This window comes from Schistocerca piceifrons, chromosome 1 (genome assembly GCF_021461385.2).
Source record: "Schistocerca piceifrons isolate TAMUIC-IGC-003096 chromosome 1, iqSchPice1.1, whole genome shotgun sequence".
NCBI classification, from domain to species: domain Eukaryota; kingdom Metazoa; phylum Arthropoda; class Insecta; order Orthoptera; family Acrididae; genus Schistocerca; species Schistocerca piceifrons.
Window position 1 is genome coordinate 642,980,630 of NC_060138.1, and position 17,051 is coordinate 642,997,680.

The 17,051-nt window shown below is 38.6% G+C and overlaps 1 protein-coding gene across 1 annotated transcript in view; it reads right to left on the bottom strand.

Moving 5' to 3' along the window:
• Positions 1–17,051, bottom strand: part of LOC124760357 (collagen alpha chain CG42342-like) — a 641,799-nt gene that overhangs the window by 44,915 nt on the left and 579,833 nt on the right. Inside the window, exons 24-25 of the mRNA XM_047249099.1 lie at positions 16,335–16,469; positions 9,126–9,303 (exon numbers count right to left, since the gene is read on the bottom strand). Coding sequence (XP_047105055.1) covers positions 9,133–9,303; positions 16,335–16,469 — 306 coding nt within the window. The 3' untranslated portion in view covers positions 9,126–9,132. The remainder of the gene's footprint in view (positions 1–9,125; positions 9,304–16,334; positions 16,470–17,051) is intronic.

Consider the following 17,051-nt stretch of genomic DNA (forward strand, 5'->3'; position numbering starts at 1 on the left):
GTTGTCGCCACCTATCGGCAAACGGCGGAAGCAAAGTTGTACACCTTGTACTTATTTTCAACTATCTCCATTCTCAACACATTTTTCAGACAGTATCCACATTTGCTGCTGAATGTAGCTACAAAATTATATCACTGTATGACACACAGATCAGGAGATATGATGTCTTAAGCACAGAGATGCATGAAAAACTGCTGCTTCATGCTAGATGTTTCAATTTATTCATGACATATTTTGAAGGCAGTATTGACATGTGCCACTGAATTTACCTACACAAAGACATCACTGTAAGATACATAGTTCAAGAGATATGACATCATAAACACTGAGATGCATGAAAATGCTGTATCAAGCATTAATACATTTATTCTTTACTACTGAGACACTCACTGAATGAGGTGGCACAGTAGTTAGCACACTGGACTTATGTTCAGGAGGATGATGGTTCAAACCCATGTCCAGCCATCCAGATTTGGGTTTTTGATGATTTTGCTAAATCACTCCATGCAAATGATGGATTCTTTGAAATGGCATGGTTGATTTCTTTCCCTGTCTTTGACACAATCTGAGCTTGTGCTGTACATGTAATGAGTTCAATGTTGATGGGATGTTAAACCCAATCTTCCTTCCTTCCTAAGATACTCGTGCAGTCAAGTGAAATTAAGGATATCCTTGGTACCTGACAGCATGTTTGACAGCTGTCAACTGTCAAGTGCAAATGACTGTATACATAAACAGTAGCTGCATAGAGAGCTATGAACAGGCATTGCCACAGAGATGTTTATAAAACTACTTTGTGGACATGTGAAGCAGTTGCAGCTAGCATACAGAATCTGTCCAGGATCACTTTCTTGATTTGGATACTGTACTCATACATTTGTACATTTCTTTGCATGACTGTTTCATAATTTCAAAGAGGTATTCGTGAATACATGGAAATGAAATTTTTTTGTTTTGATAACTATAAAAGCATTCTTTTTTAAGCTTCTAATATAAAATTGGCAAAATGAATACCTGGGCAATACTGTGTGATACTGTGTTTGTCAGCTGATTTTAACATAAAGTTGTAATGTCAGTAGTTGACCTATTGTATTTTGTGTCATTAATCATCCTGTACTATGTATTTGATGTTGTCTTTCACTGTAATGGTGTAATAAAAATAAAGTTGTTATTATTATTGTTAGTGTTGTTATTGGCATAATAGCACCAACTTCATTTATGTGGTGGCAAAGTCTTGATGAACATTATTTTTGTGTTTTGTGTTGTGATTATCTGCATCACATTTAAATGAAACTAATTTTCATTGTTAGTGACAAAAGCCACTGAGGGAAATCTGTGTTGGGAAGTGAATTTAAGAACTCTTAAGATCCTTAAAAAGGTTTCTGCAAGATATTTGGTTATTTATTTTTCACAACATATTTGTTGCCTTGCTTCTTCTGAACACACAACTAATGTTAGGTGTGCTGCTCCAGAAGGTAGCTCCATAAGGCAACAAGTAGTGAAAATATGCAAAATAACCCTCCATTATTGTCTTAAGTCACAAAAAGAGAGACATTTGTCAGCAAAGGAGATGCTGAACCATGCTTCTGAATTAGTTCATCTGTGTTGACTCTATTCTGACTTGTTAGCAAACGTCACCCCAAGGAATTTTGCGCACGAAATTTTATTTAGTTTATGACTATTATTGTCTCCTGATGCTAACAGGTCTTTATTGCCAGATTACAAAGGCATATTATGAGTCTTTGTGAAATTAAGACAAAAGATTTTTACTGTGAAACACATGTAAACTATATTTCTGTGCTTGCTGCAGAGGATGGCCACACAAACAAATTTGTTACATGTAAACTAGTTCATCTGTCATATGAGCTGCATCTGCAGACATTAATTTTGGACCTTTGGTTGGTATGTTTGTGCTGTTCTCAAATATTATCATTTTTGTTCTGTCCTTGAATGTCATTGGAAGATGATGTATATAGGAGAAAAGTAGGAAGGGACACAGTATCAATCCTTTCACAACCTCACATATTATATTCTCCAGTTCTGAGGTTGGTCTCATGCCCATGACACAATCTGTAAATACATGAAAAAGGGACTCCATTAATACCACAGTACTTTAGTTTGCCCAGCGGAATTTTTTGATTCACAGGCTCTCAGACTTTAGCAAGGTTACAAAATATACCACCTCAATAATTTATCATATTTGGCTCTGCCAGCATATCATTTGTAAAGTACTGTATTGCTTTCTGTGTGGAGAATCCTTTATGAAAGCTAAACTGTGAAGTAGTTAATAAATTCTGCTCAGTTACATGACACACTATTCTGACATAGGCCACTTCCTCAAATACTTATGAACAGATTTGGAGGAGTGAAGTAGATTTATGATTAGATGTGGTTTGGTTGTGTCCAATTTTATAGGTTGGTTTCACTGCAGCATATGTAAGTCTATCAGAAAATATTCCCCAAGTCATTGATTGATTAGAAAGGTAATAGAAAAATAATGTAATATATTGCTAACAATATCACCATAGCTGGCAGATTTTCTACTTTTTAGTGACCTTATAAATTTTTCAAAACATTAGGTATGGGTGTAGTTTTTCTGCCAATGAATTTCATGGCCAATGCTTTCGAAGAGTCATCATTTTTGCCATACTACTTTTGCGTGATCAGTTTCATTGTATCATCATGGTTGTTAGCTTTTTCTTCAATAATGTTCCAAACTGTTTTTGGATAATTCTTGGAGCATTTAATTTTTTAAGCATGGCTTGTCTGATAGCAAACTGGCAGATTTTACAATACTAGTGATAATAGGGTTGCAGCTTTTGAGTTCTACTTGCAAATGAATTCTAAGAAGAATGATTTCCGGGATGCCTCTGTGTAAGTTCAAGTCTCTCTAATTTTACCTTAATGATTTTTTTTGTAAAATATACATAGTAGGAAGCAATGTATTGGTTGACTCATCTAGGAGCTTACAAGTGTGGGGTTACTTAGTTTTTTAATAGCAAGCCACACCATGATACAGCGGGCCTCCCTTGTAGCATCTGCCACTGTAGTTGGCTGAACATCTCTGTGACACTTTCATGATTGTTATTTTTGGTGTTGCTCTAATATATTTTCATCATATGTGGTCTCTGAAATATTTGTTCTGTATAGGCTTCAGAGAAAGCATTTAGTATTGTTTCGCATGATGTCTTGTTATGCACACCAGTTACAAAAATTTTCTTATGGCAGTCAATTGCTGGATGGTTAAAGTCTCCTCCAGTAATGACAATATGATAGGGAAACTTACTTATTAATGAGCTGAGTTTTTCTATAAGGTTTTCAGTTGCAACTTGGAGCTGAGTGGTAGTTAATACAAAGATCCAGTAGTAAGTTTATGAGGCAATTCTGCTCCACACTTCCAATTTTCATGTCCAACTGTCAATCTGAATATAATTTTGAACAGAATACAGACAATTTTGTAAATGTAAGTGCTAAGACTGGTAACAAGCTACTTTCTCCGCCCTGCTGAAGGGACAAACATTACCTGAAAATGATTCAGGTGAATGTCAGGAACAGTGGGCACCTGTTGTTATTGGTGTGCATGAATTCTAGTGTCTTTGTGTTTGTGACAGTGTGTAAAGTTTGAACTTTAGTGATGAAGAAAACTTCAGTATTCTCTTAGTGTACAGTGAATGTGATATAAATGCCAAACAAGTCAATGAAGTATATGCTGTATGATATCCTATTATGTAGCTTGTATCATAACAATGATAACAAGAGTTTGTGAACTGGTGTAGCAAAATCTTCAAATCAATTCACAAGATTCCCTTATCAGCTTCATCAGTAGCATCATGAAGGTTATTTTTGGCAATAAACCTTATTTTGTAGATTTTATCATACTGTTCACTGATGAAGTTATATTTGTCAACTGCAGACGTGTAGATTTGCTCAATATGCATTACTGGGCAGTATAGTAAAAATTCAGCAACGCTAAAGCTTGCATGTGTGGTGTATAATCCTTAATGACTTTGCCATTGGCCTGTAGTTTATTGAAAAGACAGTAACTGTCTGCATTTATGCTGGCTTCCTCAGAGGCTTCTTGCCAGAATTTCTTGGAGATGCACCCCTTTTTATACAAAAGAATATGTGTGTGCAGCATTGCCCTGCACATTTTGTTTTAGCACCAATGCAACTACTGAATAAAACATATTTAAGCAATTACTGAATAAAACACACTTAAAGAAATTATATGATGAGGCAATGACATTATTTGACTTGAATCCTCTCCTGATTTCATTCCACTTTATATTTAAATAACTATAAAAACACAGTGTACTAAATAGCACATATCTCACTGCACAATATGTTGTTGTTGTTGTTGTGGTCTTCAGTCCTGAGACTGGTTTGATGCAGCTCTCCATGCTACTCTAGCCTGTGCAAGCTTTTTCATCTCCCAGTACCTACTGCAACCTACATCCTTCTGAATCTGCTTAGTGTATTCATCTCTTGGTCTCCCTCTACGATTTTTACCCTCCACGCTGCCCTCCAATACTAAATTGGTGATCCCTTGATGCCTCAGAACATGTCCTACCAACAGATCCCTTCTTCTGGTCAAGTTGTGCCACAAACTTCTCTTCTCCCCAATCCTATTCAATACTTCCTCATTAGTTATGTGATCTACCCATCTAATCTTCAGCATTCTTCTGTAGCACCACATTTCGAAAGCTTCTATTCTCTTCTTGTCCAAACTATTTATCGTCCATGTTTCACTTCCATACATGGCTACACTCCATACGAATACTTTCAGAAATGACTTCCTGACACTTAAATCAATACTGGATGTTAACAAATTTCTCTTCTTCAGAAACGCTTTCCTTGCCATTGCCAGCCTACATTTTATATCCTCTCTACTTCGACCATCATCAGTTATTTTGCTCCCCAAATAGCAAAACTCCTTTACTACTTTAAGTGCCTCATTTCCTAATCTAATTCCCTCAGCATCACCCGACTTAATTAGACTACATTCCATTATCCTTGTTTTGCTTTTGTCGATGTTCATCTTATATCCTCCTTTCAAGACACTGTCCATTCCATTCAACTGCTCTTCCAAGTCCTTTGCTGTCTCTGACAGAATTACAATGTCATCGGCGAACCTCAAAGTTTTTATTTCTTCTCCATGAATTTTAATACCTACTCCTAATTTTTCTTTTGTTTCCTTTACTGCTTGCTCAATATACAGATTGAACAACATCGGGGAGAGGCTACAACCCTGTCTCACTCCCTTCCCAACCACTGCTTCCCTTTCATGTCCCTCGACTCTTATAACTGCCATCTGGTTTCTGTACAAATTGTAAATAGCCTTTCGCTCCCTGTATTTTACCCCTGCCACCTTTAGAATTTGAAAGAGAGTATTCCAGTCAACATTGTCAAAAGCTTTCTCTAAGTCTACAAATGCTAGAAACGTAGGTTTGCCTTTCCTTAATCTTTCTTCTAAGATAAGTCGTAAGGTCAGTATTGCCTCACGTGTTCCAGTGTTTCTACGGAATCCAAACTGATCTCCCCCGAGGTTGGCTTCTACTAGTTTTTCCATTCGCCTGTAAAGAATTCGTGTTAGTATTTTGCAGCTGTGACTTATTAAGCTGATAGTTCAGTAATTTTCACATCTGTCAACACCTGCTTTCTTTGGGATTGGAATTATTATATTCTTCTTGAAGTCTGAGGGTATTTCGCCTGTTTCATACATCTTGCTCACCAGATGGTAGAGTTTTGTCAGGACTGGCTCTCCCACGGCCGTCAGTAGTTCCAATGGAATATTGTCTACTCCGGGAGCCTTGTTTCGACTCAGGTCTTTCAGTGCTCTGTCAAACTCTTCACGCAGTATCATATCTCCCATTTCATCTTCATCTACATCCTCTTCCATTTCCATAATATTGTCCTCAAGTACATCGCCCTTGTATAGACCCTCTATATACTCCTTCCACCTTTCTGCTTTCCCTTCTTTGCTTAGAACTGGGTTTCCATCTGAGCTCCTGATATTCATACAAGTCGTTCTCTTATCTCCAAAGGTCTCTTAAATTTTCCTGTAGGCGGTATCTATCTTACCCCTAGTGAGATAGGCCTCTACATCCTTACATTTGTCCTCTAGCCATACCTGCTTAGCCATTTTGCACTTCCTGTCGATCTCATTTTTGAGACATTTGTATTCCTTTTTGCCTGTTTCACTTACTGCATTTTTATATTTTCTCCTTTCATCAATTAAATTCAGTATTTCTTCTGTTACCCAAGGATTTCCACTAGCCCTCGTCTTTTTACCTACTTGATCCTCTGCTGCCTTCACTACTTCATCCCTCAAAGCTACCCATTCTTCTTCCACTGTATTTATTTCCCCCATTCCTGTCAATTGCTCCCTTATGCTCTCCCTGAATCTCTGTACAACCTCTGGTTCTTTTAGTTTATCCAGGTCCCATCTCCTTAAATTCCCACCTTTTTGCAGTTTCTTCAGTTTTAATCTACAGGTCATAACCAATAGATTGTGGTCAGAGTCCACATCTGCCCCTGGAAATGTCTTACAATTTAAAACCTGGTTCCTAAATCTCTGTCTTACCATTATATAATCTATCTGATACCTTTTAGTATCTCCAGGGTTCTTCCATGTATACAACCTCCTTTCATGATTCTTAAACCAAGTGTTAGTTATGATTATGTTGTGCAAAATTCTACAAGGCGGCTTCCTCTTTCATTTCTGTCCCCCAATCCATATTCACCTACTATGTTTCCTTCTCTCCCTTTTCCTACACTCGAATTCCAGTCACCCATGACTATTAAATTTTCGTCTCCCTTCACAATCTGTATAATTTCTTTTATTTCATCATACATTTCTTCAATTTCTTCGTCATCTGCAGAGCTAGTTGGCATATAAACTTGTACTACTGTAGTAGGTGTGGGCTTCGTATCTATCTTGGCCACAATAATGCGTTCACTATGCTGTTTGTAGTAGCTTACCCGCATTCCTATTTTCCTATTCATCATTAAACCTACTCCTGCATTACCCCTATTTGATTTTGTGTTTATAACCCTGTAGTCACCTGACCAGAAGTCTTGTTCCTCCTGCCACCGAACTTCACTAATTCCCACTATATCTAACTTCAACCTATCCATTTCCCTTTTTAAATTTTCTAACCTACCTGCCCGATTAAGGGATCTGACATTCCACGCTCCGATCCGTAGAACGCCAGTTTTCTTTCTCCTGATAACGACATCCTCTTGAGTAGTCCCCGCCCGGAGATCCAAATGGGGGACTATTTTACCTCCGGAATATTTTACCCAAGAGGACGCCATCATCATGTAATCATACAGTAAAGCTGCATGCCCTCGGGAAAAATTACGGCTGTAGTTTCCCCTTGCTTTCAGCCGTTCGCAGTACCAGAACAGCAAGGCCATTTTTGTTAGTGTTACAAGGCCAGATCAGTCAATCATCCAGACTGTTGCCCCTGCAACTACTGAAAAGGCTGCTGCCCCCCTTCAGGAACCACACGTTTGTCTGGCCTTTCGACAGATACCCCTCCATTGTGGTTGCACCTACGGTACGGCTAACTGTATCGCTGAGGCACGCAAGCCTCCCCACCAACGGCAAGGTCCATGGTTCATGGGGGGGACTGCACAATATGAAGAATTATATTCTGGAGGTTTGTAGTTAGCAGTTAAAGTTAAGCAGAAACTTTACAGCATGTTCTTTGCTTTGTGCTTACTCATGTACAGATACTCATCAATATCTATGAAAATCATAATAAGTATTTTATCTGATGATACATTCTTTGTGATGCTTTCCAAATGTTTTGTATGTTTATGAAGCTGCTTTTTTACTCTTAATTTTCATTTAGATACTGTTTATGTCTTGTTTTATCATAATCATGAAATTTGACCAAAAATAACATTCTATAAAAATTACTGTACAGGCAAAAATCTATTTAGAGATCAAAACTCATAGCAGCTGAAATGACAGTCCCCTCATGAAACTGGAGCATGAAACTGGAGCATTAATGGCAACTGTAACATTAATGGCATTGTCATGATAATTCCTAACATTTAATTTTTTTAAATAAAGGGGATCCCATTTTACTTATAAATGAAAGAGATGTTTGGTTTTAGTAAATGCACAAAAAATTCAATTTCTCCAAATCATAGTTCAATGATTTACTTCACTATGACTATAAACCCTCCACTGACATGTAGCTGTAGCACACCACCACATCCTGCATAAGCAAATGGAAAAGTTCATGGAAATAGGAGCAACACATGGAGTATGAAGCAGCCCAGGGAAAGACAAAAGAAAATTGTGATTTGAGTTACATATATATTTTATGAATGATGATTTGAGTTAAACATATACTTACTGAAAACTGTTACATCATATTATATGATATGCAACAGGTTTCAGGCGTTTCTTCACATTATCAAGTGGTTTTGTGGATTTAAAATAATGCCGATGTGCCTGTGAAAGGATTAGGTAATGCTGCTTTATTGTTATTGTTTTCTTTTCAACAGGTTTTGGGATTCTTGTTGGTTCACAGACGTTGTAGACAAAACTTACAATGCAGGTTTTTATGTCATGTTTTGCAGTACCATTGCTATTTTCACAAAATAAACTTCTATAGATCCTTTTTAGTAACCAGTGTGATACAGGACACAGTGTCTGACCCTACTAAATTTCATCCTGTCTCCACCATCCCTAAGTGCAGTGGCAGCGGACTCAGATATGCTCAGTGATGTTAACACCTTCAGTGGAGTAGAAACAGCATTGCGCTATCTATCTTGGCACTTGTATTTAAAATATTACACAGATATTTTTGCAAAAATTTTACTGCAGATATTACCAAACATTATGTCACCAAACTTCTCTTTTCAAGAGGTTTTAAATGATAGTTTCTTGAAAAATGCAGTAGATAAAAATATACAAGCATTAGAAGTACAGTTAATTAGTTGCCCCTTTACCTAGTACAATTTTCTGGGAACTTTGTTTTGATGTATTTAATACAAGATAGGAAATCTGTAAATCCTTTCTTATTTATGTAAGAAGAAATTTCCATAATTTTTGTCATTTGCACATAGATATACACTCTTTCCCAGCTATCACAAAATAGACTTACCCATGTGTTAATGTCGGTATCTGGAGGGCTGATTGTTGTAGTTACCATTACCATGCTCCTCGTATTCATCATAATCTTCTTCTCCTTCACCAGGGTCCCCATAATCACTTTCAGCAGGCTCTGCTGTTACTGCAGGAAGATGCGGTGTTGGAGGAGGTGTAACATGTTGTGCATAATCCTGAGAATCCCATAAAGCAAAGTTGTAATGGAAGTCAGATATGGTTAATTATAGGCACAGTCAACATGAAGTGGAAAACTATGTTCTTTGCACACAAGTAAGAGACATAGCATTCTTTGATTTAACTTAAGTGTTTGGTTGTGGTGATCATAAAATATCACTGCAGTAGTCCGACCATCGTGAAATAAGAGGAGTTGCTCACAACTAGATCCTCTTGTACTTTAAGAACAAACAGCAAATGTCAATCTCCACAGTAATGAGAATGACTGAGATGTAGAGTCTCATTGTGGCATGGTTGAATGGGTGTTTGAGTTTGTATTTGTGTTGTCACGGGGATCATACTGGGACCATACTGTTTACTATAAATAAATTGTATGCCTTCTGATATGACAGGCAATTCTAGAATATTCCTATTTCTCTATGACACTAGCTTAGTAGTGAAGGATGTGGAGTGCAACATAGGCACTGTATCAATTTACCACAGTTCAAGACATACGTTCATAAATTATAGAAAATAAATGGATGCAAAATTACAGTAAGATTCGGTTTTTACAGTTTTTAACACACACTCCAACTAAGATTGACATTCTGAGTACACGGAATGGGCATTTGTTTAGCAAGTCTGAACAGTCATATTCTTAGGTGTTCAGTTAGACAGGAAGCTGCTGTGGTAAGTGCACATTCAGGATCTTGTTCAAAAACTGCTATATTTACCATTAGAAAAGTATCAGCAATAACTGATAGTCCAACATGAAAATTAATATACTTCACTTATTTTCTTTTGCTTATGACACATGGCATTATCTTCTGTGATAACACTTCTCATGCACAAAGGGTATTTTTGGTTCAGAAACTGGCAGTTTGAGTAATTTTTGGTGTAAGTTCACCAGCTTCTTGTCAACCCCTGTTCAGAAGTCTGAAAATTCTTCTATTGGCCTCTCAATACATATTTTCTTTAATAACATTTGTTGTTAAGACTAAGAGCTTATTCCAAGAATTGTCAGTTTTCATTCACTTAATACTAGGCAGAAACCCAATTTACATTTGGATTGCAACTCCTTGATTCTTGTGCAGAAGTGGGGAAGTATTCTGCTGTATGCATTTTCAGTAAGCTACCACAAGAATCAAAAAGATCTGAGCAGTAATCCACACACTTTTAAGTCTAAACTAAATAATTCCCTCATGGCTCACTCCCTCTATTCTTTTGGGGGCTTCCTCAAAATAATAATATTAATAATAATAATAATAATAATAATAATTAGCAATTCCAGTGTTATATTGTTGATTCTAGTATATACCCAGCAGTTTTTATATCCTGACTCATTCCCTGACCATGGAAATTTGCTCCTCAATTTGGACCTATGGGACTAGATGTATAAAAATATATTTAAAAATATAAATGAGTCATAGGAAAATTCAATAAATTGACCACACTGAATTACATATGTGAACATGTGTGAAAATATGATGCAACTGAATTCACATTTTACAATGAATGTGGAATAAGCTAATTGAAAGTGAAAATGAGTAGCCATGGATGAATAGAGAAATTAGAGTATTTTGTAAATTGAAAAAGAAACATTATCTACTAGCAAGAGGAAGAAAATATCCAGTTGTAGGTGTGCTCAGAAAAATTACACTATTATCTCAAGATAAGATGCGTGAAAGGTAGGCCTGAGTCAGATCATTCTGTATTATTCATCGAGATGACACTGACAGAGAGCAACATTACAGGCATAAAAATCCGTATAAAAGAACTTCACTAAAGAAAACTTATTTGTGTTTGATAATAAGCTAAATGGGATAAAACGGGCTTTCCATCACTAATCTCAAATAACACAAATTTTGAAAAATTTTTGAATAGTTTTATAGATGCCTTCAACAAGACATATCAGCCTCAAACAACACGCAAAAAAAAGTGACAAATAAATTAAAGTGCATCACTATGGGCATAGAAATTTAAGGTTTAAGTAAAAGGTAGCTTCACAGAAATAATTTTGAAATGCTGAAAGCTGTAAAACTATTGCCAAATAGGAAGATAGTCTTTAAACACAAGAATAAGACAGAGGGCATGGGATCAGTCATTAAATAATTCACGTTTTCTTAACTATATATATATATATATATATATATATATATATATATATATATATAATATATATATATATATATATAAAAAAAGAAAGATGATGAAACTTACCAAACAAAAGCGCTGGCAGGTCGATAGACACACTAACAAACACAAACATGCACACAAAATTCTAGCTTTCACAACCAATGGTTGCCTCGTCAGGAAAGAGGGAAGGAGAAGGAAAGACAAAAGGATATGGGTTTTAAGGGAGAGGGTAAGGAGTCATTCCAATCCCGGGAGCGGAAAGACTTACCTTAGGGGGAAAAAAGGACAGGTATACACTCGCACACACACATATCCATCCACACATACACAGACACAAGCAGACATTGTGTCTGTGTATGTGTGGATGGATATGTGTGTGTGCGAGTGTATACCTGTCCTTTTTTCCCCCTAAGGTAAGTCTTTCCGCTCCCGGGATTGGAATGACTCCTTACCCTCTCCCTTAAAACCCATATCCTTTTGTCTTTCCTTCTCCTTCCCTCTTTCCTGACGAGGCAACCATTGGTTGCGAAAGCTAGAATTTTGTGTGTATGTTTGTGTTTGTTAGTGTGTCTATCAACTTTATTACTTGAGATATTTTCACAATACTTTGCACACACATACAAAAACTCAAAAAGTTTTTTTAGGCATTCACAAATGTTTGATATGTGCCCCTTTAGTGATTCGGCAGACATCAAACCGATAATCAAGTTCCTCCCACACTCGGCGCAGCATGTCCCCATCAATGAGTTCGAAAGCATCGTTGATGCGAGCTCGCAGTTCTGGCACGTTTCTTGGTAGAGGAGGTTTAAACACTGAATCTTTCACATAACCCCACAGAAAGAAATTGCATGGGGTTAAGTCGGGAGAGCGTGGAGGCCATGACATGAATTGCTGATCATGATCTCCACCACGACCGATCCATCGGTTTTCCAATCTCCTGTTTAAGAAATGCCGAACATCATGATGGAAGTGCGGTGGAGCACCATCCTGTTGAAAGATGAAGTCGGCGCTGTCGGTCTCCAGTTGTGGCATGAGCCAATTTTCCAGCATGTCCAGATACACGTGCTCTGTAACATTTTTTACGCAGAAGAAAAGGAGGCCGTAAACTTTAAACTGTGAGATTGCACAAAACACGTTAACTTTTGGTGAATTGCGAATTTGCTGCATGAATGTGTGAGGATTCTCTACCGCCCAGATTCACACAATGTGTCTGTTCACTTCACCATTAAGAAAAAATGTTGCTTCATCACTGAAAACAAGTTTCGCACTGAACGCATCCTCTTCCATAAGCTGTTGCAACCGCGCCAAAAATTCGAAGCGTTTGACTTTGTCATTGGGTGTCAGGGCTTGTAGCAATTGTAAACGGTAAGGCTTCTGCTTTAGCCTTTTCCGTAAGATATTCCAAACCATCGGCTGTGGTACGTTTAGCTCCCTGCTTGCTTTATTCGTCGACTTCCGCGGGCTATGCGTGAAACTTGCCCGCACCCGTTCAACCATTTCTTCGCTCACTGCAGGCCGACTCATTGATTTCCCCTTATAGAGGCATCCAGAAGCTTTAAACTGCTCATACCATCGCCGAATGGAGTTAGCAGTTGGTGGATCTTTGTTGAACTTTGTCCTGAAGTGTCGTTGCACTGTTATGACTGACTGATGTGAGTGCATTTCAAGCACGACATACGCTTTCTCGGCTCCTGTCGCCATTTTGTCTCACTGCGCTCTTGAGTGCTCTGGTGGCAGAAACCTGAAGTGTGGCTTCAGCTGAACAAAACTTTATGAGTTTTTCTACGTATCTGTAGTGTGTTGTGACCATATGTCAATGAATGGAGCTACAGTGAATTTATGAAATCACTTCAATCATTTAATAGCCCTGTGTGTGTGTGTGTGTGTGTGTGTGTGTGTGTGTGTGTGTGTGTGTGTGTGTGTATATATATATATATATATATAAAAATAGAGGGAAAAATATATTTAAAAACAAAGATGATGTGACTTACCATACGAAAGCGCTGGCAGGTCGATAGAAACACAAACAGACACATACATACACACAAAAATTCAAGCTTTCACAACAAACTGTTGCCTCATCAGGAAAGAGGGAAGGAGAGGGAAAGACAAAAGGATGTGGGTTTTAAGGGAGAGGGTAAGGAGTCATTCCAATCCCGGGAGTGGAAAGACTTACCTTAGGGGGAAAAAAGGACGGGTATACACTCGCACACACACACATATCCATCCACACATATACAGACACAAGCAGGCATATTTAAAGACAAAGAGTTTGGGCAGAGATGTCAGTCGAGGCGGAAGTGCAGAGGCAAAGATGATGTTGAATGACAGGTGAGGTGTGAGTGGCGGCAACTTGAAATTAGCGGAGATTGAGGCCTGGTGGGTAACGGGAAGAGAGGATTTATTGAAGAGCAAGTTCCCATCTCCGGAGTTCGGATAGGTTGGTGTTGGTGGGAAGTATCCTGATAACCCGGACGGTGTAACACTGTGCCAAGATGTGCTGGCCATGCACCAAGGCATGTTTAGCCACAGGGTGATCCTCATTACCAACAAACACTGTCTGCCTGTATCCATTCATGTGAATGGACAGTTTGTTGCTGGTCATTCCCACATGGAATGCATCACAGTGTAGGCAGATCAGTTGGTAAATCACGTGGGTGCTTTCACATGTGGCTCTGCCTTTGATCGAGTACACCTTCCGGGTTACAGGACTGGAGTAGGTGGTGGTAGGAGGGTGCATGGGACAGGTTCTACGCCGGGGGAGGTTACAAGGATAGGATCCAGAGGGTAGGGAAGGTGGTTTGGGGATTTCATAGGCATGAACTAACAGGTTACGAAGGTTAGGTGGACGGCGGAAAGACACTCTTGGTGGAGTGGGGAGGATTTCATGAAGGATGGATCTCATTTCAGGGCAGGATTTGAGGAAGTCGTATCCCTGCTGGAGAGCCACATTCAGAGTCTGATCCAGTCCCGGAAAGTATACTGTCACAAGTGGGGCACTTTTGTGGTTCTTCTGTGGGGGATTCTGGGTTTGAGGGGACAGCGTCAGCTTTCAGACAACACCACATACAAAGTTTGCCAAGGTAACCCCATTCCCGATGTCCAGGCGGAGCTTCAAGGAATCCTCAGAACCTTAGGCCCCCTGCAAAACCTTTCACCTGACTCCATCAACCTCCTGACCCCAGCGACACCCCGCACCCCTACCTTCTACCTTCTTCCTAAAATCCACAAACCCAATCATCCCCGCTGCCCCATTGTAGCTGGTTACCAGGCCCCCACAGAATGTATCTCTGCCTACGTAGATCAACACCTTCAACCCATTACATGCAGTCTCCCATCCTTCATCAAAGACACCAACCACTTTCTCGAACGCCTGGAATCCTTACCCAATGTGTTACCCCCGGAAACCATCCTTGTGACCATTGATGCCACTTCCTTATACACAAATATTCCTCACATCCAGGGCCTCGCTGCGATGGAGCATTTCCTTTCACGCCGGTCACCTGCCACCCTACCTAAAACCTCTTTCCTCATCACCTTAGCCAGCTTCATCCTGACCCACAACTTCTTCACTTTTGAAGGCCAGACATACCAACAATTAAAGGGAACAGCCATGGGTACCAGGATGGCCCCCTCGTACGCCAACCTATTCATGGGTCGCTTAGAGGAAGCCTTCTTGGTTACCCAGGCCTGCCAACCCAAAGTTTGGTACAGATTTATTGATGACATCTTCATGATCTGGAGTCACAGTGAAGAAGAACTCCAGAATTTCCTCTCCAACCTCAACTCCTTTGGTTCCATCAGATTCACCTGGTCCTACTCCAAATCCCATGCCACTTTCCTTGACGTTGACCTCCACCTGTCCAATGGCCAGCTTCACATGTCCGTCCACATCAAACCCACCAACAAGCGACAGTACCTCCATTATGACAGCTGCCACCCATTCCACATCAAACGGTCCCTTCCCTACAGCCTAGGTCTTCGTGGCAAATGAATCTGCTCCAGTCCAGAATCCCTGAACCATTACACCAACAACCTGACAACAGCTTTCGCATCCCGCAACTACCCTTCCGACCTGGTACAGAAGCAAATAACCAGAGCCACTTCCTCATCCCGTCAAGCCCAGAATCCCCCACAAAAGAACCACAAAAGTGCCCCACTTGTGACATATATATATAAAATTCGCTTTCCTCATCATGTGTGTACCCCAATTTTTTTTACTAAATGCCCGAAATATTTTCTCTTCAAACTTAAACAAATGACAATGATAAATACTTGTTGATTGTGAATGACTATTGATGAACATTTCATTCAGTTCAATAGAATTAATATCTTGTTATATGGTTTATGCCACATTTGTTTATCACTATATCACATATAAATGTAACTGTGATGTTTGAATTTGTAATATTTCACCTTTAAAATACTTTTCTTGAGGTATAGTGTAATTTTTACTGAGCTCACCTACAACTAGATGTTTTCTTCCTGTTGTTAGTAGATAATGTTTCTTTCTCAATTTACAAAATGCTCTACTTTCTCTATTCATCCATGGCTACTCAGTTTCACTTTCAATTAGTTTATTCCATATTTATCTTAAAATGTGAATTCAGTTACATCAAATGTGTACATCACATTTAATATTTCATCCCAATTCCATGTAAATATCATTCTACACTTGCTCTTGTACGTTTTTTCTAATTATCTGACATAGTATTGTTCATTTTCATTGTTGGTTTGTATGGAGGTTTTTCTGAGTAATAAATTCATGTGTTGTTTGTATTATAAGATGACTGTGATATTCATGCCTATATGTATTAGAGGTAGAGGAATTGCAATTATGTCTAAAAATACAGGTTTCATTCATTTGTGTTAGTGTCAGGTCATGCATGTTTTTAGAAAATTGTGGTTTCCATACCTTTGGAGGTCTCCACCCACATCCCGGAAGCGGAAGCCCATCGGGCCCAAGTGGACATGGAGCATCAAGGCCAGGCACTCCTTGATCTCCTTTATCACCCTTGTCTCCCTTGCGACCACGCTTCCCTACTGGACCCTAGAAACACAAATACAAAAACTTTATTCATCTTTGGGCATCTTTATATGCAATTAGTATCAGTCAAATTAAACTAAATAATAATAATAATAAAAACATACACAAAAGTCATGAAGTTCAAGAAAACAATATGAGATAGATACAGAGCATAATTAAGCAAATGAGAGTAAGCATAAATATTTATATTATAGAGCAATTACAAAATAAATGTGCTACACATATTTAAGTGAATGACAAAGACAATAAATAATTAAACAGATAAATTGAAATAAGCATATGAGACAGCAGTAAGATAGTTATATGGTTATACAAAAAGTCTGTTTTTTATTTATTGTTCATTCTCATAAGAAATTTGGGTCATTTGTCACACACTCAAGGACCCTTGAGCAGAGTAAATTCCTTTACTTTCCATACATTTCACAAGACCTGTTTTAAATTTATTTACTGGCATTGTAGTGGCATTTTCAGGTAATTTGATGAAGTATGTAAAACCAAGATATTTGTAGCTGTTATGGGTCTTTGCCAGCCTACCATATGGCACATTAATTGTATGTCCACTTCTTGTGTTATGTCCCTGTTGAT